Source organism: Gasterosteus aculeatus, chromosome 2 (genome assembly GCF_964276395.1).
Source record: "Gasterosteus aculeatus chromosome 2, fGasAcu3.hap1.1, whole genome shotgun sequence".
NCBI lineage: Eukaryota > Metazoa > Chordata > Actinopteri > Perciformes > Gasterosteidae > Gasterosteus > Gasterosteus aculeatus.
In genome coordinates, this window is record NC_135689.1 from 1,488,830 (window position 1) to 1,511,846 (window position 23,017).

At 45.5% G+C, this 23,017-nt stretch overlaps 1 protein-coding gene and 1 long non-coding RNA gene across 3 annotated transcripts; both read left to right on the forward strand.

Moving 5' to 3' along the window:
• The first annotated feature begins 4,357 nt into the window (after positions 1-4,357).
• On the forward strand, positions 4,358-6,301 carry LOC144383594 (uncharacterized). The gene is made up of 4 exons (XR_013451029.1): positions 4,358-4,496; positions 4,999-5,072; positions 5,971-6,030; positions 6,196-6,301. It is a non-coding gene; the product is annotated as an uncharacterized LOC144383594 (long non-coding RNA).
• An 894-nt stretch (positions 6,302-7,195) lies between these two features.
• Positions 7,196-18,796, forward strand: LOC120829369 (deoxynucleoside triphosphate triphosphohydrolase SAMHD1). 2 transcript variants are annotated; one of them, XM_078081674.1, is made up of 17 exons: positions 7,196-7,394; positions 10,296-10,500; positions 10,603-10,669; positions 11,044-11,116; positions 11,431-11,591; positions 12,004-12,119; positions 12,207-12,277; positions 12,909-13,085; positions 13,177-13,277; positions 13,354-13,462; positions 13,908-13,999; positions 14,076-14,191; positions 15,600-15,730; positions 15,964-16,047; positions 16,134-16,238; positions 16,786-16,923; positions 17,398-18,796. In XM_078081674.1, the coding sequence occupies exons 1-17, from the start codon at positions 7,362-7,364 to the stop codon at positions 17,443-17,445; spliced, it is 1,827 nt and encodes a 608-aa protein (XP_077937800.1). In that variant the 5' UTR covers positions 7,196-7,361; the 3' UTR covers positions 17,446-18,796. The 2 variants fall into 2 exon arrangements, with proteins under 2 accessions (XP_077937800.1, XP_077937810.1); XM_078081684.1 differs by lacking the exons at positions 10,296-10,500; positions 10,603-10,669; positions 11,044-11,116 and having other exon boundaries at positions 7,205-7,394.
• The last annotated feature ends 4,221 nt before the right edge of the window (positions 18,797-23,017 follow it).

Below are 23,017 nucleotides of genomic sequence, written 5' to 3' on the forward strand. Positions count from 1 at the left end.
TGTGATCGTCTTAATAGTTTCCACCTGTGTCCAATCACCTGCACCTCCCTTGTGTATTTAAGCCGTGTGTCTCTTGTGTCACTTGTGGCGTCATTGTCTTTCGCCACGCATGTCCGTGCCTCTTGAGTTGCATGCCTGTGTGTTTTTGCCCCTTGGCCTTTTTGATTTTCGACCTTTGACTATTAAAGTTTTGAACTCTGCGTCTTGAGTCCTGCCTCCACCCTCACCCCCTGACAGAATGACGCGACCAAGAAAGGACTCAGCAGAGTTTTTTCCCTTGGACGAGTTCAGGGGAACCCGTCTGGCAATGGGCGGTCCACGGAGTCTCCAGCGGGCTCCCCGTAGTGGGGGAACGGTCCTCCCGGGGGTTCCAGTTGGGTACTTGTACTACTCCGTCTCCCCATCTGGAGCCCTCAGTAGGCATCTGGGTCACCATCCACCGCCCACCACATGGTCCCCAGATAAGGAGGCCATTTCGTGGTCGTCCGGCGGCGATTCTTCCTGGGAGCGGGTGATGGACCTTGCGGTCCGGCTCCAGGCTACCTACGGTCCCCACGCTCGGCCGCAGCGCACAGTGTCCAGCGCTGGGCCGCTGCAACATCCCGACCCTGCTGGGTCGCAGCGCACAACGTCCAGCGCTGGGCCGCAGCAGATTCCCGTCCCGGCCTCCCGATCCATGCCCCCGACCCCCGAGCCAGCGCCACGATCCATGCCCCCGACCCCCGAGCCAGTGCCACGATCCATGCCCCCGAGCCAGTGCCACGATCCATGCCCCCGACCCCCGAGCCAGTGCCCCGATCCATGCCCCCGGTACCAGTGCCCCGATCCATGCCCCCGACCGGTACCAGTGCCGCGATCCATGCCCCCGACCGGTGCCGGCCCCGCGATCCATGCCCCCGACCCGACCAGTGCCGGCCCCGCGATCCATGCACCCGACCCGACCAGTGCCGGCCCCACGTTCCATGCCCCCGACCCGACCAGTCCCCGCTCCGAGACTCTCAGCCCCGACCCCGACGCGGCCAGTCCCGCTCCGATACTCATGGCCCCGACGCCCCCAGTCCCCGCTCCGAGACTCATGGCCCCGACGTCCCCGCTCCGAGACTCAGGCTCCCTCCCTCCCGTCCCATGGTCCTCACCCACCCTCCCGTTGGTGATTTGAGGGCCGTCTGGGATCCAGCCCTTGAGGGGGGGGCCATGGGGTGGGTTATGGGGGGGGCTGTGCCGCCGCCGACTGCGGAGGTGTTCCGTGTCCCCGAGCTGGAGCCGACTGCGGAGGTGTTCCGTGTCCCCGAGCTGGAGCCGACTACGGAGGTGTTCCGTGTCCCCGAGCTGGAGCCGACTACGGAGGTGTTCCGTGTCCCCGAGCTGGAGCCGACTACGGAGGTGTTCCGTGTCCCCGAGCTGGAGCCGACTACGGAGGTGTTCCGTGTCCCCGAGCTGGAGCCGACTACGGAGGTGTTCCGTGTCCCCGAGCTGGAGCCGACTACGGAGGTGTTCCGTGTCCCCGAGCTGGAGCCGACTACGGAGGTGTTCCGTGTTCCCGAGCTGGCGCCGACTACGGAGGTGTTCCGTGTTCCCGAGCTGGCGCCGACTACGGAGGTGTTCCGTATCCCCGAGCCGCCGCCGACTACCCCGGAGGTTTCCCGTGTCCCCGAGCCGCCGCCGACTACCCCGGAGGTTTCCCGTGTCCCCGAGCCGCCGCCGACTACCCCGGAGGTTTCCCGTGTCCCCGAGCCTGCAATTCCGGAGCCGGCCACCGGAGGCTCCCCGGCAGTGTGCCTATCCGCCAGGCCGACCCCCAGAGGCTCCCTGGCCGCCCGCCGGGCCGCCCGCCAGAGTTTCTCGGGTGGTCCGACCAACGTCTCGGGTTTCCCTCCCCCCCACCCCTTGTTTCGCTCTAGTGTGAGCCGCCTGGAAGTCGGCCCTTGAGGGGGGGGTACTGTCACAGTGTGGTTCACTTCCTGTTGTATTTTGTAGTTTTCTGCCACTCGTGTCCCCGGGTAACTTCACTTCCTGCCTTGTCCCGTCATCCCCTGTGATCGTCTTAATAGTTTCCACCTGTGTCCAATCACCTGCACCTCCCTTGTGTATTTAAGCCGTGTGTCTCTTGTGTCACTTGTGGCGTCATTGTCTTTCGCCACGCATGTCCGTGTCTCTTGAGTTGCATGCCTGTGTGTTTTTGCCCCTTGGCCTTTTTGATTTTCGACCTTTGACTATTAAAGTCCCTTTTCTTTTTGAACTCTGCGTCTTGAGTCCTGCCTCCCACCCACATCCCTGACACTTATGTTTCGCTTTGGGTCGTCCTATAGTTTCCACCCTGTGTTCCGCCCGCTGCCACGCACCATGGCTCATCCCGTAGACGTTTCTCTGGCTCGCCGTCAGTCTGTCCGGTTACCAGGCTGGTCTCAGGGGCCGTTTGACTCTGCGCCCGTTCAGTCGTAACCTGTCTGCATGTTTTATTTCCCGGTCCTGCAGCGTCATCCCCGCGTAGTACCACGAGTACACCGGTCTAAGTTCTGTGGTCTCGCTTATTGTGTCGGACCTCGGGCCTCCACACCAGAACGCCGCTCAGTCCCTCCAGGCCGTGAGAGATCGGTGGAGTTTTGTGCACTTATGTTTGTTTTTTTTAGTTTAATTAATCGAAAAATAATCAACTCCTTAATCGATTATCAAAATAATTGTTTGTTGCAGCCCTACTGTCAACCTAGAGTTGTGTATTATTATTATTATTAACTTCACACTATGTAGTAAACCCAGGGGAAAAATACTGATTTATTTCGGTTGACTTTGGCTCCTTCGGGGTCCATCGATCCAGCGATCTGTTCCTTGATGAAGTCCAGATTACCGATTTAAAGTAAGAATGAAAGTGGGGTGAACTGTGTCCTTGTGGTCAGAGACAGCTGAGGTGAGAGGATTTGTAAATCCCAGTCGATCGTGATGCAAACAGTATTTAGGTTACAGTGGAGCAGATAAAATAACTTTAACAAAGAGATCTCAGGCCTTACAGACAAAAACAGGCAATTAAAGTATCAACAATTGCGAGTTGTCTTTTTACAGTGTAACGCTTCATGACGAGTACTCGAACGTTCGGTTCTGGCCTGTTTTTTTGTCCTTTTTGCGTCTGTGGCATCGCACAGGGACAAGTGGTAGAAGGGTGTTACTTCCCCTGTAAACGCTGGCGCATGTTTCTGCGTCTTTACGCTCCGTCGTGTCGACGCACTCGTTTCACTTCCTGGTTGTAAAGTCTTGCGTGTGTCGCAGAGCGATTCACCTCCAGAACAACAGGTGGAGTAACGTGTTTTGTTGAAGACGACCTAGAGAGTCCAGTGGTTCTGGACTGTTCCTTTGTCCTTTTGTCCTTTTTGCGTCCATTTGGGAGACTTCAAGGTGGAAGGCGTGTAAACGAAACAAAAAGGAGTGAACAAGACTTTAAACCCGCTGACCGGCATCCTTCATCATCTCTCAGGATCAGCATCCTGTTCAACAGGTTTGCTTTTTAATAAACAAACATGCAAGAATGTTTTAATTATTAGTCATCAGTGGTGGCTGGTGGAAAATGTCCGGACATAAAAGCACATTAAAGAAGGCCGTAAGATTGGTGCTTTTCGCTGTTCAAAATCTGCCCTCTTTGCTTCAGATTTTACTCATACACACTAGTAAGATGCTCTTATACACACTAGTGAGATGCTCTTATACACACTAGTGAGAAAAGGCCAACAGGCAAAAACGCACACAGGAACCGGGGGAAAAAAGGCAGGCAGGAACTAACGAACATCCAGGACGATAGACAACGACGCGACAAGTGACAAGAGACATACACAGCTTAAATACACTAGGGAGGTGCAGGTTATTGAACACAGGTGGAAACAATCAGACAATGAAAGGGGATGACAGGACCAGGCAGGAAGTGAAGTTACCCAGGGAGACAAGAAGCAGAAACTACAAAATAAAATCAGGAAATAAAACCACACCGTGACACGACCCAGCTACCCAGATAGCAAAAAACATCGGCACGGCTTCTATTTGCCGCCGGCGCTAAGCTGACGGCTATAGAACATTTTAAAAGTCCCTGAAAAAAAAAAAAAAATCTAAGCACATTATAAATGTTATTGATACAACGCATAGAAGGAACTGCAGCGTTTTTTGTGTTCAGAAGTGTTTTGGGCGGGGCTAAGACGGTGGTGACTTTTCCCCAAAACAAGGTTCGCCTTTTCCCCCACAGGTTATACTGTTACTACATATGCGCAAGGGTTCTGTTCTGTGCGCGACCGTCAGTGGAACAGCTAGCTAGCAAAACAACCCAGCCCGCCGGGACATGAAGTCGATGATTGGCTTTCCAGCGGGAGGGGCGGGACATGTGCATACAATCGCCATCTTTACCGTTTACGCATTTTTCTTAAAAACACATGTTGAAGTGGCGTGTCTCCTACTTGGTTCTACGCGAAGTTGCTACAGCCTGGAGTCTGAAGTCATCGACGTTGACTACCATCGTTTAGGTAAGTACATTTTTCCTTTGTGTTTAACGCAATAATATGTTTATATTCTTTTCAGTTTAATTATTAAAATATGCTGTCTGGTAGTAATCACCTCAGCATTTAGTAAAAATGTGTTTTAATCAGTAGTGTAAATTGTAGATACACGGTTCATTCGGAGCGCGGGGGGCGCCGGGCTAATGCCATTGTAGTTATTATGAAGAAAAAAAAGTTAAAATGTAATATGAAGTCAAACCCTTCTTAAATATAGTTGTTTTGCCAAGTTTCGAAGTGCTGCCATCTGTTTATCTGCACAGAAAAAAACGACGTCAGCAGCCCAAACCCACCGGTTACCTTTTGGTGTTTTCTAACAAACAGATTTGTAATTCTGTGAACTGCTGTACATTTCATGTTAGGTGACAATTCAATGAAGACATTTGGAGGATCTTTTTTTCCCCCACGGCATAACAACTGATTCCTAACGTTAACAATGCGTTTTGTTCCTTTGTTTGACATTTTCTTGCAGATACCTTGACCAGAGCATTACCGGTTATCTTCACCCAAGAGGCCTACTGTTGGACAATCTTTTTGGATTTAAAGGTAAATGCATTGTTAGTCACAATGTCTAGTTACTGGGCCAAAAGAAGAAGAATATCGAGAGGAGTCGAGATGGATAAAAAGGAAATTGCGGCTGCAAACATTGCTCTACTTGCTCTTTTTCCTGACTTTGACCAAGTAAATCCCCGTGTTAATGAACATCTACATGGAATGGCTACAACAAGCCATGTACAAACTGTAACCCCTGTAGCACAGGAAATAATTGTTGATGAGGCATGTGAAGCTGGTGAGATGGTTTCCTCAAGCACAGAAGATGAAGATGAGGAAGAGGATTGCCTAAGGACACAATTGGCAGGGTGGGCTATTGACAACATGATCCCCCATGTGCAGCCTGATCTCCAAAACCTGAAAATCTTGAACATACAAATTCGTAGTGATACATACGAAATAAATACGGACTGCAACTGATGACGTCACCCTATTCAAAGTGAACGGGGACCTGCGCCCCATAGACACACTTTGTGAAGTCTAACCATGTAAAATAAACGTGTTATGATTGCATTTTTAACGAGAAATCAACGTTAACTTGTAAGAATAGAATACTAACCCTAACCCCCTCAAAAAATCCAACATGGCGGAGAGACGTTCGCTCAAGAATCCGACATGTTGTTCACTCAGGGGGCATTTCGTATACATTTTTACGAACAGGTTTTGGAGATCACGTTGCCATGTGGCACTTGGTAAGCTTTTAACCATTTTGTCCAAGGATCATCCAACCCTTCCTAAAGACCCAAGAACCCTTCTGAAAACGGTGACTTGTGTTAAAACAACAGAACTCTCAGGTGGTGTATTTTTAGTTTGGTGTGATGCTTAATTTGTGATCCTGCCACTAAATTATACCATTTGTTAGATTTTCACATTTCTGTTTCCTATTTTACAGAACAAGGTTTCTCACCAGTGGTCCAGTCTCCACTTCTAAGAGCCAAGAGTTTGAGTACAAGTAAGTGACGTTTGTCTAAAACTATTGCTTCTATTTAAGATTAGGAATCCTTTTATGCATAATCTGTTCTTCATTACGGCACTTGACTGCCCTGGGTGAAAGGTGTCTAGGTGTGTTGTCCAATTCAGTAAATATATGCAATAACTTGTTGTCAATTTATCCAAGCCCAGAGGGAGGAGAACCAAGCCTGGAGGGCAAGCAATGCACGAGCAGCTTCGGATGACTGCAGCTCACTTCACGAGCAGGTGAAGCAAGTTGGGACAATGATCAATGATGCCGGATACGGAAGAATCCGGCAACCCAGGATGCCACTGATGAGGCGGTCCAGGTTAATGTAATGCGTTTCCTGAAAGGAGCATCTGACCGCGAAGGTGGAGAAAGGCGCCGCACAACAGAGAGGGACCCACAGCCGACTCCTTAAACCTAGACCATAGGCTTGTCTAGACTACTGACACCCAGCATGTTCTCTGTGTGTATATATTTTATGTGTATATATATATATATATATATATATATATATATATATATATATATATATATGTCTTTTGTTTTCTTTTTTATTTATATTTCAGTGTGCTGACAGATCTTGTTTCAATACTGTACTGAAATGTGGAATTAAAACGTCAAATAGAAATTTGTCTGGTTTGATCAATCATTATTCTAGATAAACTGCATGCTATAAACATTTTATTTATATATATATATATAATATATATATATATATATATACATATATAAATATATGACAGATGGCTCCGCAATAGCGTTTGCCTCCGGCGGGTAAAGCTGCGTTTGCTATAACTGCGGCGGATCGGCGGTTGACCTGCTGTCCGTCCGCGAAAGGAAGGCGGTCCGCCGACTCGTTGCTATCTGGGTTGAGGAGGACGACTGTGCCCCCCACTCACCCACAAGCGCTCAGGTTCACTTTGTATCACCTGGATACAATTTGTTCAATCAAATAAAACAAATTCACTCATCAGATCTTTGAAGAGATGATGATGCAGGACGATGAGTCGCCTGTCAGCTGCTTTAACGTCGTGTTCACTGCTTTTTGTTAGTTTCTTAATAAGCAAACCTGTTGAACGGGATGCAGAACAATGTTCTAAATCAACGTCATCAAGTCAACCCAAAGCCGCGTGTGGCCCCGCCCCCCTCGTTCACCGGGACGGGGAATAAAAACCGGTGATTCTCGCCGGTCGCGGTGTCTTCTTGCCGCTTCTCCCGATCAGCTGTTGCGGTTCGACGTCGGTTCATCGCCGGCTGTGATTCAGCGCGTCTCTCTCTCACCACGCGGGACTCACCAAAGCTTCTGCCCGGTTCCCCGGTCCATCATGGAGAGCCAACCATCCGACGTCCCCAGCACGGTAACATCTGCACAGGTTCAGATATCCAGATGTTGGTGCGTCTCAGCATCCTGGGCTGCATCATCAGTCTACTTGAGCTCCTTTGATCTGTTTCTGTTTCTGTTCATAATATGAAGTATAAACTAAATATAAAACCGTCACAGCGTCAGTAGAATGTTCAGCCTCACCCAGTGAGCATTTTTTGGTTGAAAAGACGTTTAAAAGACGTCTATGCCCGACGTTGAAAAGACGTTGCAAAATGGTTTTTAAAGTGAAAGTTGTTTCAACGTGATTTTTTATAGGGTAAAATGTCTTATTCTCTTGTGTGCTATATCATTATTTTGGAGGTTTAAAAATAAACTACGTCCACATTTGTAAGATTACCACCGATATTATAAATCACGTTGAAAACGGGTCTATACGCGAACGTCTTTTCAACGTCTACGAATAGACGTTGAAACAACTTTCACTTTTAAACCATTTTGCAACGTCTTTTCAACGTCGGGCCATAGACGTCTTTTAAACGTTAAATAAAAGATTAGATAAATTGCTCGCTGGAAAGTTACATACTTAGTCACAGTTGTCATGTTAACATCCCTTAACAAGGACAAACGCATTATGTTATTAATTTGCATTTATTATAAATATAACACTATACATATAACAACACTTTTCCTAATGAAAAACAATACAAAAATAAAATATATATTTCAGGGAAATAAACTATGGAATTAAAAGTGCAGAAAAAACATGGACAGGTTAGTTTAGAATTCTGTGTTTCTAGCCCATTTTTCTGGATCATTGGAACTTCATTTTTAGATTCTGTAACAAGATGTGGATCTGAGTCACTTGAGTTGGGATAGTATACCTGAAATCAGCTGCGTCTCCCTCATCCTCACTTGATGATTCTTTGTCTAAAGGGAGTCAGAGTGCAGAGAACACCCCTCAATTGCAGATTCCTCTGGTCAACATGTTTATTCAATTCAAATCATTTTATTTTGTTCAGCTTTGCAATCTGTAAACATGCAAGTAGGTGTGTAGAGTATGAACGACTTAAAGATGTACAGTGCTTTCAAATCCTTTGACAGAAATTATTCTAATATTGAGAGTAGTAAGCCAGGTGTAAGGCAGGACCACTGCAGGCACAACCTCCATCAGATGTAACCTCCGTCAGATGCAACCACCACCCACAGAAACCTGTGAGGAGGGAAAGCACAAAGACTTCAAGGAAAAGGCAAAGTTGGTCATTTGGGTTTATGATGACAGTAATAAACTAGTAATAATAACAGCAGCAGGTGTGTTAGAACCCTCATTCATAGATTGTTTACTCATTACATTATAATCAAGATAATTCATCTGCAACTTATGGCATTTCTGGAGTAACATGTCCAGGTATATTACACAGTATCATGCTTTAAGCAGCAGTAACTTACAATGTGTTGGCCCTCTTGTTTACAGACCACAACTTGTTGAATTCAGCCCTTCACCCTTGCAATCTGTATTTAGCCCCCATTGCTTTAAAAACGTATTTTCAATGTGAAATGCAAAAAAATTAATGGGTACGCATTAGCAACATCAAACACACAAAAAATATTCTGCGATGTTTACTTTTGGTCCAGGTCATCATGCTGCACGCTAGCATGCTCCAAGCTAGCATGCTAACTAGCAAACTACCTGCGCTAACGCTAACAAGCTTAACAAAAAGGACCGTCTTTCCTGTATCGAGTCGGCACCACAAGTGAAACAACCAGGCCCGTTTGAAGGAATTTGGGGGCCCCAAGCAAAATGGACATGGAGGCCCCCCCCAAGTCCCCGCCGCGCGCACGTAAAACCTACAGGAACCACAGCACAGCTATAAAGTTTAAGTTCACCCACACTTTATATAAATAAAAAAGGGTTTACAGTGCATAAACCTAATGTGCATGATATTTGAACATTTAACAATTTAACATTTGCACACTACCATAAAATCAAGTGCCAGTCCTGTGAGCCTCTCCTCTTCACGATGCCGGGCTAGGGTTGCCAACTGTCTGGGACGAATCACGAATTATGGGCATTTTTGATTTGTCCCGACCGTGACAGCTCCAGTTCTGTTTTCCAATCACAGCCTCCTAAGTCAATGACGCGCGAAAAACTGTTTGGTTGTTGTGACCAACAACCAAATGATGATGATGATGTTCATAAGAAGCAGTACATGGACCCAGGGGGGGTCCAGGTGAGGGGGGATCTGGGTCAGAGGTGTGAAGGCAAATCTATGTTAAAATCCGAGAGTGCAAATCCATGTGCACACAAATCAAACATTCACGAGCAAAATTCCGTCTTGTGTGAGAATCGGGATAAAAAATGAAAAACTTTTCATTTCCTTACAGGTGTATTTTTCAACAACTGTAGGCCGACTTCACAAAGACAAGTTTCCACAGTGACAAGCTTTTGAAATATGCATTAATACCACAAAACAGACGAGGTTTGTAACCAATTAAATGTAGAAACCATGGTGACTCCGCCCCTTACTGTCAAAACGGAAAACAGCGAGCGAGCAACGAACGAGGTTCAGGTTTCCAATGTTTGAATTCCGCGCGCGTGGACCTGATTTGTGCTTTTGATTCTGACATTGATTTGCCTTCATACCTCAGTTACCAACATCACGTAACAATATTATAAAAAAACATTTATATCGGTAGATATAAAAGTGAATTATATTTCTTAACGTTACACTTAAAAGTGAACTCTCACCCGCCTCCATCCTGAACAAATTAAATCCTCATGGGCCGCACTGCATGCTGGGATATACTGGGGCACAAAGGACAGATCAGATGTGTCCTCCAAATCAGCTCCTGGAGGACAGCGTCCCTCGACTGCGTTCAGTGGAGCCGACAGAACGAGACACGACAAACTAGTTCCCCCATTGTTTTTTTCCTTCAGGAGCCAGAGACGGACTACGCGGGATGGGGATCCATCATGGCGAGCCGAAAGCGATCGTTTCCCCCCGATAGCAGCCTCAGCGCGCCGGGGAAGAGAGCACCGGGGCCCGGAGCGCCACAGACGGACTACGCGGGATGGGGAGCAGAAGAAACGTGTCGGTACCTGCGGGCGGAAGGTCTTGGAGAGTGGGAGGATGCGTTTAGAGGTTGGTCCTCTTTGTTGGAAATCTTAATTATAGATGTTGATATTTATACAAAAGCTATTTTTAAATATTTCTTCTCATCTGTGTTTTTGTCTCCGCATCCAGAGCAAGGAATCACCGGGGTGGGGCTCCGCTACCTGGCGGATGCTGATCTGGAGAAGATGGGCTTGAAGTAAGTTTGTTGAACATGAAACCCTGAAGGTCTCACATGACGTCAGCAGGTCCATAGCTTCAGCGCGAGGGCTGCGACCTGTCAGGGGACCACGACTACCTCAGAACGCATCACATGCTATTTATTGGTACTTATGGGCTCTCTTCATGAGGTCTTACCCACCAGAACGCTCACAGGGGTTCCCCTTCATCCTGACAGGAAACAATGTCCAGATGGACAAAGTAGGCCCTGAGTTCTTACACTTGTTATCATGGTATGAATCTTCAGAGCAGAGGCCATAAACCAGGTTGGGTCGCAGAGGGGTTAACTGGGGATTGGCTTTAATGTTCCCTCACCATTTGTTTCTGTCTCCTCATGGACGGGTTCACGTCCAGGTTCCTCGGGGACCGCCTGCGAGTTCTACACAGCCTCAGGAAGCTGTGGCAGATCGAAGTGGAGCCGAGCAAGGTAACATCTGCACAAGTTCAGGGCCGAAGGGCCGATGAAGACACAATAGAGCGAAGGAGAGGAACTTGTGTGATTAACCCGAGAGGAAGTGAAGATTGTTTCTGTTCCCTTTTCCAAACAAACCGTTGAAGTCTGTGAAGAGACGACAAACCAGTTCCCACATTTGTGTTTCTATTTAATGACATTTTACCTGCTTCTGATCTGCATCTCGTACTCTGATCCTTACCAACACTCCGGCTTCCTGCTACTTTGGAACCGGCTTTGGGGGTTAATTCTTGTTCTAGACGCGTCTCTCAGCTGCTTGTGTCTTCCAGGTGTTCAACGATCCCATCCACGGCCACATGGAGATGCACCCTCTGCTCATCAGAATCATCGACACGCCTCAGTTCCAGAGGCTCCGTCACATCAAGCAGCTCGGGGGGGCCTACTTTGTTTTCCCCGGAGCGTCCCACAACCGCTTCGAACACTCCCTCGGGTATGTCCTCCACTAGGGGCGCTGGTCTGTTGACCCGGCATCGCTCCGCTGGTCACTACCGTCATAAAGCCGTGAACCAACGAGTCCTATCACCACGCTAAGCGCCGTATAGAGCAGCGTCAGCTGGTGAGACCAGACTCCCCAAAGTAATAAAAGAAACAACGTTCTCTCATGCTGCTTTCCACAAGGTCGTCTCAGTTGAAATGTAATGTTAAAAGAAGATTTTTTAAACCGTTTTAGACATCTGTGAATTAAATGGATTAATCAATTAATCATCACTATTGTAGGAGAGGAAGGCCGTAGACCCACAAATGGATGAACATGACTCCTTGTTAGGCTATAAACGTGAAGAAAACGCTCCGATGAGTCTCTTCATCCGGTGTAGCTCATTGGTGTTCGTCCTCGTCCTCAGGGTGGCGCATCTGGCAGGAGAACTGGTCCGAGCTCTGAAACGGAGGCAGGAAGACCTCGACATCGACGACAGAGACGTCCTCTGTGTGCAGATCGCCGGGCTCTGCCACGACCTCGGTGAGTTCAGTTCAGTGTCGGGGGCTTAATGGCGGCTTATCGGGACCAGAAGTGATGGCGTGTTGATTACATCCTCTTCCCCTCCAGGACACGGGCCCTTCTCCCACATGTTTGACAGGAAGTTCATCCCCAAAGCGCGCCCAGGTCTCACCTGGAAGGTAGGACACAATGACACTTATATTTTAGTGTTTATAGATCACTTCCTGTGCATTGAGTTCTTTCCTGCAGTTTTTTTAATTGTCACAAATTATGTCTTTTAAAGCAGCATTAACGTGAATGAAACACAGTGTAGCGAATGGATAAATGGAGGCAGAAGACCTTATACTGTATAATGGGCCATCTCTCATTTCCACATTCTATGTTCTCATAAACTTTTATGATTCACAATTGAACTGGTGAGATTACAAGTTTTAAAAGGGCATCTCCGCTCCAGAATGCAGAATGTGAACAATCTGAAAAGTCCGAAAATTACTTCTGCCTCAGCTGGTCTGTGACCACGAAGACACAGTTCGCCCCACTTTCATTCTTACTTTAGATCTGGTGTTATTCCCCTGCTTTTAACCTAAAGATACAGTAATAAAGACGTATGTTGACAGAGGCATTTTTATATAAGCTGCCATAATTCATTTGTAATGTAATTTGACTTCATGGAACGAGATAAAGATAAGACAAGATAAAGGACACAGTAGAGTGTTTAACATCTACTCACCTGAGAACTTTCTATTTGAGTCATCTTACTTTCACCTTCACATCCTGACCATTTTCCTTTTCTGATTTTTGATGTCGCAGCATGAGAAGGCCTCCGTGGAGATGTTTGACCACCTGGTGGAAGTCAACAAACTGGAGCCCGTGATGAGGGAGCACGGCCTGGTGCTGCCAGAGGACCTGGACTTCATCAAGGAACTGATGGACCCGAAGGACCCGGAGGACCCGAAGGACCCGAAGGACCCGAAGAAGAAGCTGAAGGTAGTCGAATTAAATGTTTTGGGTCTCCAGGTGGAAGAATGATCACGTTGTTCTATTCGTTCCTGACGTCACTGTGGTCTCATCTCCCCAGTGGTCCTATGAAGGCCGTCTAGAGAACAAGTCCTTCCTCTATGAAATCGTGTCCAACAAAAGAAACGCCATCGATGTGGACAAGTGGGACTACTTTGCCAGGTGGGGTCTGTAACCTGAATGTTCCTTATTCATCTGTTAACTTGGTCTTCTCACCACGACGTGTCTTCATCCTCAGGGACTGCTACCACCTGGGCATCAAGAACAACTTTGACTACGGCCGCTGCCTGATGTTCGCCAGAGTGTGTGAGGTAGACGGGCAGAAGCAGATCTGCTTCAGAGACAAGGTGCTTCTAACCCACCGGAGATCCAAAGCCCATCGGCTCAATTTGAGAAGCGTGCTCTCTTTAAACAGTCGGCCAAACTACACCTGTTCATCACAAGCTGTAGAAAGAAAAAAAAGTTTAGCATCGATGTAGTCGCCATGTTTGCTTCTTTCCAAGCAGCGAGAAGGAAGGCCCATATTAGGACTGAGGTAGAGAAGACTTATAACGTCTCTGGTAAAGACCTGTCAATCAGCATGTAGCCCCGCCCCTAAAGCATCTCCTGCTTTATGGTCTGTTTGACTCTAAATGGACCACCGTTTACTAAATGAATGAATGTTAAAGAAGACTTGAAACTAGAGATTGTGCATTCATTTCAGATTTGAGTCTCTTTTGGAAAACGCCTTGTCAGAACTTCTCCTGTCCTCCGTCCTCCATGCGTCCTCTAATAGGTTGTCCCTTTTAACAGGAAGTGGAGGATTTGTACGACATGTTCTACACAAGGATTTGTCTCCACCGGAGAGCCTACCAGCACAAAGCGGCCAACATCGTGGAGACTATGTGAGGAGCTTGTTGTCTTTTCTTCATGACCCCCCACGTGTTACGTTTTTACACAGCGATCATGTGATTTTCTCAGGATCACTAAGGCCTTTTTGAAAGCAGACGGGGACATCCTGTTTGAAGGCTCTGGAGGGCAGATGTTCAAGCTCTCCGAGACCATCAATGACATGGAGGCCTACACCAAGGTGACCGGTGAGTAGAAACACTTTTTCCGTTAGCAGCACTGCAAACGGCTGATTAGCAGAGGTTCTCTTTATTTACGATGCCACGTTATGTGTAATTATCACATTAATATCTCAGCTTTAAACGTACTTTATATTTTGAATGAGATGTTTTAACATCAGAAATAGATACTAGAGCTGAAATATGTCGTGTTACAAAAACCCAAAACAAATTATAATAAATCAAACCTCAGTTTTCAGACGGTTCTCTTATTAAACAGCAATAACTAATGTTTTGGGGCTGTTTATCAAACCATCCTCGCTACAAATTAAAATTTATGAGCAAACTAATAAGTCACTTTTATATTATCAGGATCGTCGGGATCCGAACCTGGGTCTCCGTGTAGCAGGCGGGTTGCCCACCACTGTGCTACGAGTGGTGGTGACTCAGGTGCAGGGAGGCGAGTTGTTTGTAGGGAATCAAAAAAGGTTTCTTTACTTAAAAAGAGCAGAGGATTCCATAAGGCTTGACAGTAACTCAAAAATACTCCCAGACAACTGAAAACAAGGTCTGGGCATTTTACAAGGTAACTAAGAGTGTCCCAAAAAAGAGGCAACAAAAGATCTCAAGAATCATAAAGGATTTAACAGCGGTAGCTCATCTGGAATGTCACGTGGCTCGGCTCCAGGTGTCAACTTCCAAGACTCGGCAAACACAAAGAAACTCGGGTGGCTTTTTAAAGGCTAGAAAACAAGGCACAGGTGAACACAACGAAAACAATCAAGACCACACACACGTGACAGGATAAAGTGGAACACTGAGGACCCCACATGGTCCTTCAGGGTACTGCAGTCCAAAAGCCCTGACAGTATATGATGTGAATTGATGTTTTTCATCACTCCTGAACTGTAAACCAATAATCCATCCATCCATCCATTGTCAAACCGCTTATCCTGCACACAGGGTCGCGGGGGGGCTGGAGTCCATCCCAACCAACTTCGGGCGATAGACAGGGTACACCCTGGATTGGTCGCCAGCCAATCGCAGGGCAACACAGAGACACACAACCATGCACACTCACATTCACACAACTACGGGCAATTTAAAGTCCCCAATTAACCTGATCCCCAGAGCATGTCTTTGGACTGTGGGAGGAAGCCGGAGAACCCGGAGAGAACCCGCGCAGACACGGGGAGAACATGCAGACTCCACACAGAAAGGCCACTGGGCGGAATCGAACCCAGGACCTTCTTGCTGTGAGGCGACAGTGCTAACCACCACGCCACCGTGCCGCCCTTAAACCAATAATAGTATATATTATTATTATTGCAGAAGCTATTTTGATCCCTTCTTTGTTAAACCTTCTTAAAAGTAATGGTAACAAAATATATTTGGTGAACGTGTTGTTGTCTTTGCTCACCCCACATTCTTTTTCTAGATAACGTCTTTGAACAAATACTCAACTCGTCCTCCGATGAGCTGGAGGCCTCGAGAAAGATTCTTCAAGACGTCGTGTGTCGACGCTTCTACAAATGCATCGGCCAGGCCCTGCCGACCAAACCCACGAACGTCAGTGTGATTATATTCAGTTATTTTACTTTGGAGAAGCTGGAAGCAGTAAATGTTTAATGATGGAAGTGTCTTTGTTCATGTTTGGATGAAGATAATGAGCTTAAATTGAGTCAATCTACAAAAACACGATTTATCTGATTTGTATAAATAGAATGCGAATAAGAGTTTAGCTTAGAAGTGGCTCATCTCATGGTCAAATAACAAACCTCCCCCTCTTTCTCCTCTCAAAGGAGATGGAAGCGAGCTGGAAAGACGGTCTGGCTCAATGCGTCACTCAGGGCGTGGATCTGAATCGAGAGGACATCATCATCGATGTGAGGCTTATTGATCTGATCGGTCCTCGTGCTCCCTGCTCTACCATGTGTCTGTAGGCTTCACTACAACCTTCTCACTCTTTTAGGTCATCAACTTGAACTACGGGATGAAGGAGAAGAACCCCATCAACAGCGTGCGCTTCTACAGGAAGGACCACCCGGACAAAGGCTTCCGTATCAGCAAGAACCAGGTCAGAACCGAACCAGAAGCCCTGACTTCAGATCTCAGGACCGGCTTCAGGTTGTTTATGTCCAACTCTTCCCAATGAAGATGGAGCTTCAAGTTGAAAACGTCCCATCTTCCTACTTAATTGTGTTGAATGAAGTAAACTAAGAACATTGTGCACCTTTTTGTGCCGTTTCTAAAAAAAGAACCATGAAGTTTCCCTCCTTCAACCTTCCAGCTGTCAGATTGAACAATGACGATCCCCTCGATAAAAACTGAGAGTGGAAATATGGAGGTAAAACAAATAGAGAATAAAAAGCAAAGCTGCTGATCAAACAACAGCTGTTATGTTACATTTCATCACATGTCATTTAGCTGACGCTTTTATCCAAAGCGACTTAAGTGCATCCAACCATAAGGATACAAACTCAGAAACAAGAAAGTGCAATTTCATCAAATATGTGGTGCCATCTAAATACTGTTGTCATGGGAATTTCCCAAAAGCTCTGTGGAATCTGACATTTTTAACCCGAGTCCTCAAAACTAAGCCGCCTGCTTCTCCTCTTCACCAGGTGTTTGGCTTTCTCTCAGAGAAGTTCACCAAGGAGCTGATCCGGGTCTACTGCAAGAAGCTTGACAGCGAGAGTCTGGAGGCGGCAAAGAACAACTTTGACCGGTGGTGCGATCACAACAACTTCCAGATGCTTCAGGTAATCTGCATGTTACAATGCAGCAACGCAATTGTAACAATCTGGAAAACAGTGACAAAACCAGAGAAAAGAAGTGCAATTCTGTAGAAGTCTGTGAGGAAATGACTCTACTTCTCTCTGGATTTATTCCCTCAGTAAACATTGTAAACATGAGTTTATGGTCTCAGTCTCTAGTTTCAAGTCTTCTTCAATACAGCATGGTGTTCATTATGTTCCATTTAGATTCAAACAGACCATAAAGCAGGGGATGCTTTAGGGCGGGGCTAATGTGATTGACAGGTTATCCGTGGAAGCCAGAGACATGTAAAAGTAGCCGACATGAGGGATTAAAGATGGAAATAAAGAATGGGATTGTGACAGAATTATATGTAATGTAATATGTGTCCAAAAGTCTGATCCAGTGGAAGTGGACTTTACATATTTGAACACAGATCCTTTTGGCCCTTATAGTCTGTTGTTTGGTTCCTCACACAGGATGAAGCCCCCGAGGAGACTCCTGTGGAGTCCAGCGAGACGACATGAAGGAAGTAAACTCAGTTGGTACTAATGTAGACAAATATAATCTATATTATAAATCTCTTTCTACGAGGTGTTGGTGAGCACAGCAAAGATTATAATATCTTTGCACCAAAAAGAGGGATGCGGTACTCGGGGCCCTTTGCTTGTGTTTTTAAACTCTTTATTATAATACTCACAAACATTTAGTTTTAGTTTTACCCTTTTTAATGTTGGTTTTATTTGATATCAAGTGTAACAGATCGTGCTCCCTTCTTCTGTCACAACCTTTAAAACATATATTTAAATGTAAGCTGCGAGCAGCGATGGACGGGTCCTCGCTGCTCTGCACACGTCGGGAATCTGGCCAGACGACTACAAACGCGGCCAAGAACGCCTGTGGTCGCCGGACAAAGCGACCGCGAGTCAGTAATGGCAGCGAGCGCCGCTGGGAAGGAATCTTTGTCAAATCTATTGTTAACATTATCAAGTTCTTAAGTCTTTTCATTTGAGAGGGATCAGATTAACCTGTGAGGAGCAGGCTGTAAAATAAAAAACATTTAACTTCCTGTTGCCACCAAATTATGAAAATGTGCAAAATAATAAGCAAGTCATGTGTAAGATATGTGTCTTGCCATATTAAGCCACACGTCTTGGATGTTTGTTGGTCGATATCTTATAAAATCACTGAGAAATCAACAAGCAACAAAGATTTTCAGGTGATATTGAACCAATAATGATCCACAAAATATTCTGTGATAATCGGACAGAGAATTTAGGAGAGATGGACAATAATGTGTTTTTGACTAAATTCCAAATGAGGGAAAATCTAATTCGGCGTATTTAAATGCCATGATTGTACTTTGTGTTACCCGAGAGCACATGTGTGCCAAATGTCAATCAGGCATTGGGGGGAAAATGGGGCTACTGTGATACTTCTCTCATTTCTAGGAGGTGCTACAGAGACGCTTCTTTATACCCAAATAATATATATTAATAATAATTCCTTGAAATACAATGTTCCTCTACGACGAGTCGTAGCGAGGACCTTATTAATTCGGCTCAAACGTTTATGTGAACAGATTTTGGCGCGTGAGTGTTTATTTTTCAGATGTGTGTGACGTTGTTGACTTTATTGTTTATTCTGATACTGAGTGGCTCAACTTAAAGATATTTGCATTATTTTTTTCTTCTTTATTAATGTCACCTTGTCATCTTTTCCATCTTACCTAAATGTAATCTCAAGGAAATCTCTGACGCCGTATTTTATGTTTTGACAATTATGCAAAAAAAAAAGAATAGCAATATTTCTGTGTGCAAAGGGAAACTTAAAGATGCTGTGTGTGGTGCTCCAAAGAAATAAAACGGGTTCCTCTCAGCTTGTCCTCATGTAATGACCCTTGTTGAGCACCAGGGGGCGCCATGCTCTCAGACCAGAGGATAAAGGATCTGTATGAAAATAACTGTTTCATACAAATAAGCAGAAAACATCCAAAAAAGAAATTTAATTGGATGATGTAACACAAAAAGGAAAGTTCAAGATTTTTAAATTTGCTAAAGAAAAGAGACGACTGGTTAATAATAAGATGAAGATAATATAAATGTCAGCTTCATTCAATGAAACTTCATTCATTAGAAACATTTTCTGAAAATATTATTGTTTAAAGATGCAAATTTGGACTTCTTTATTAACTATGTGATCATTTTCATACATAGCAGATAGAGAGATATGAACATTGGATGAAATGCATGTTGTTGAACGGTTAGGAAGAAAAGTTTACTGAGGGAATGTAGGATTTGTCTTTACGACATTATGAAATACCGTCAACACGCTTAAGAAACGTACATTTCCTCCACGTAGAATAGAGGAGTCTGTGGACGAGGTGTCGATCACGATCTCCACTCTTTGCTGTCCTGCTCCTAAATGGTGGAAGGAGGTCTCTGAAGACATCAGGACCTCAGAGAGCCTTCACATCTTCAGACTACAGACACGCCTCTTCAGACTCTACCTCCACTAACACACTAACTAACTGTAGCACTTACATTGGACTTATAATGGTTCTTATCTACAGCAAGTTGTAAACTGGCTTATTTGAGGAAAATGCACTTTCTTGTTTCTTGTTCTTCTGAGTTTGTGTCCTTATGGTTGAAATGTTCTTATTGTAAGTCGCTTTGGATAAAAGCGTCAGCTGAATGACATGTGACGTGATGTGTGAACAAACCGTCAGAACCTCCAGAATCCAGTGAGGAACGAAGCTGTGAAGGTCGGCGATGTGAGAACTACCGAAGGAGACTTCTGCGTGTTTAGTCACATGACCGACATGATGAAGACACTGCGGGTGAAGACGGTCGAAGAATGAAAGAGTAGATGTCAACGTGAAACCTGTGCTTTAAATGAGAATTAACATTACAGAAAGAGAACTTTAGTTTATTTAAATCACTAAATAAATAAACAATAAATCAAAACTGTGATCATAAGTAATATTCTATTTAAATTCTGATTCATATTGCTTCTTAAAAACACACACACACACACACACACACACACACACACAGTGCGCTGCCAGGACCAAAGGCAACTGCCTGCTAGTATTTTTATAATCTTCATCCTCTCTGACCTGTTGCTCTCCTCCTGGCGCCAGTGGTCTCAGCCCCCCCTTTGCAATGCCTCGACCTTACACACACACACACACACGCACACACACACACACACACACACACACACACACACACACACGCACACACACGCTCCTGTACTTTCAGAAGCCACTCCACGGATAATTGAGACCAGCTGTTGCAAGGTGCCTCTTCTTTCACCCGGCTGCTGCACTTGCCTCTCTGGCAGAAAGCCCCCCTCCCTCCCTCCTCCTCCTCCTCCTCCTCCTCCCCCGTCCCTCCCCCCTTCCCCCTTCCCCCACACACACACACACACATTCCCTCACACATACCTCCGAGTGTGTTTGTCTGTTCCCATCAGTTGGTGATTGAGAGATGTGCTTTTGTCGACTTACGCACACGTGAGCTTCATGTGTTTCATGTGAGCATCAGATGGGAGCAACATGTCACAGCTGTATTTCATCTCACCGTGAGCGGCTGCCTTTAAACAGGCGAAGGGGCAAAGGACTCACTCTTTACTGCATGTAGTGCGTTAGCCAGTGGCGGCTGGTCCACAGAGGGCAATGAGGCGTGGCCCCACCTTGAGCCCCCCCAAAAAAAGGTTATCAATTTTAGAAATTGTATTAAAAATACATTTTACAAAGAGTCAATATATATCGATTTGTGTTTTTGAAACGTGGATTATATACCTGGTAATATTTTAAAATCAACATATTTGCGCAAAATATATGGTTTTCCTGCATGTATATATATATATATATATATATATATATATATATAGATATGGATATATAAATAGATAGATACATGTTCTATATATAAGTTACATGTTCTAATAGATTTTATATAAATATAATTATATTGTAATATATTATCCGTTAATATAATATATTTATTATATGATATTTATATTGCATATTCATAAGTTACGATATGGTAGTAATATCGTATTCTCATATTGTTATATATATATATATATATATATATATAGTTTTATATATTTATTAATTAATATACTGAATTTTTTGAATACGATTATTATGTTACAAGTGTTGGATATTTGTAATAAAATATGGTTGGTTGGAACTTTTACTGAACTGTGAGGAAGTGACTCAATGACCGACTCATCGTTTATTTCTAATTTTCTAAAAGAGGACTTTGTCCGAGCCGATCTCCTCTCCTCTATACAACAAGAGATGTGTGTGGGGGGGTCGCATGTAGGTTATAGGCCTCAGGAAATACATTTAACTGTAAGTATAATAAGAGTAACAATAATCGTTTTCGGAGCCCCTCTGGGTTAGTTGTGTATTCGGGCGTGGAGACGTGACGGAGAGCTCGGTGGTTGGAATCTGAGGCGTTTGGAAAGGAATGGACGGGTGTTAGAGGGAGGTTAGTGGGGGGGGGGGGGGGCATGTCAGACTCTCTTTTCCAGCTGGTGCTGAGGGGTCACAGCCCGTGTGGAAGTGTGCATGCCATGGCCTCTCATTAGGGGGTGAGACGCGGCGGCTCCAGACCCCCACGGTAGGATAGCTGGAGTCTCCAGTGATCCTGCCACTTTGATACCCCTGACATGTAGCCCCGCCCTAAGCATGTAGCCCCGCCCTAAAGCACCCCCCCCCCCCCACCCCCCCTTGCTGCCTAGAGGTTCTCTTCAGTTACATTACGACTCTAAATGGACCAGACTTTACTAAGTGAACATCATGCTGTATTGAAGACTTGAAACTAGAGACTGAGACCATAAACTCATGTTTACGTTGTTTACTAGACATCTATGGGAGCAGAGGAGTCGCCCCCTGCTGGTCACTACAGAGAAGTAGAGTCATTTCCTCATAGACGTCTATGGGAGCAGAGGAGTCGCCCCCTGCTGGTCACTACAGAGAAGTAGAGTCATTTCCTCATAGACGTCTATGGGAGCAGAGGAGTCGCCCCCTGCTGGTCACTACAGAGAAGTAGAGTCATTTCCTCATAGACATCTATGGGAGCAGAGGAGTCGCCCCCTGCTGGTCACTACAGAGAAGTAGAGTCATTTCCTCATAGACGTCTATGGGAGCAGAGGAGTCGCCCCCTGCTGGTCACTACAGAGAAGTAGTCATTTCCTCATAGACGTCTATGGGAGCAGAGGAGTCGCCCCCTGCTGGTCACTACAGAGAAGTAGAGTCATTTCCTCATAGACGTCTATGGGACCAGAGGAGTCGCCGCCTGCTGGTCACTGCACAGAATGCAGCTTTAACACATGAAGCTTTGACGTTAGTTTTTCAGACCCAAAAGTTCCTGGCATAAAAAAAATTACCTGATAAAAGCACGATTAACAAGTCAAAGACAGATTCCATTTTTTTGCATAGATTTTCCTCAAAGAAATTTAAAATGTATTGAAATGTTCTCATTGTAACGAACAAAAGCAATTGAAAATATATTCATTCATAAGACAACATTTTCTTATAAATTTGAGAATTAATCTGGATGTCCTAGTGACACATTTGAAACTTCCTATGACGGATTGGACACAAGCGATTGAATTTCTTTTTCTCACATTTAGTAGATTTCCCTTTGAGTTTCAACACAGAAGCCCTCCTTTGTCTCAACATCACAAGTTCTTTTTGATGTATTGCCGTGACATCATTCGTTTTTGACCATAATTACCCCCCGTGACCCCCAGAAGAACCCCGCATAGCTGAACCTGCGGTGAGGACCGCGCGTGTTGTTTTTGGGCGAGTCGGCGCCAAAAGGACGTCCAACGAAACAGGTGTTCAGACTCCCTTTTCATCCTTCCTCTTTCTTCTCTGCACACCTGCCGGAGTGTGAGGACCCCCGCTGAGGGTTGTGGGTAATTACTTCACCGGTATGAACTTTATCTCCTTGGTCCCGCCCCCTGCCGACAGTCCCTCGAGGTGAGGTGTTACTTGGGGTTTAATTAGCCGTGCGTCTTTTGGTGCTTAGGTGGGGAAATGGGGGAGGGGACAGAAAGAAGGTCGGTGAAGAATAA

Bases quoted from the DNA above. Each gene is read 5' to 3' on its own strand.
- LOC120829369 (XM_078081674.1), top strand. From the start codon at position 7,362: ATGGAGAGCCAACCATCCGACGTCCCCAGCACG. The intron at 10,501-10,602 runs GTTGGTCCTCTT...CTCCGCATCCAG, and splicing joins GTGGGAGGATGCGTTTAGAG to AGCAAGGAATCACCGGGGTG. The intron at 16,048-16,133 runs GTGAGGCTTATT...TCACTCTTTTAG, and splicing joins GAGAGGACATCATCATCGAT to GTCATCAACTTGAACTACGG.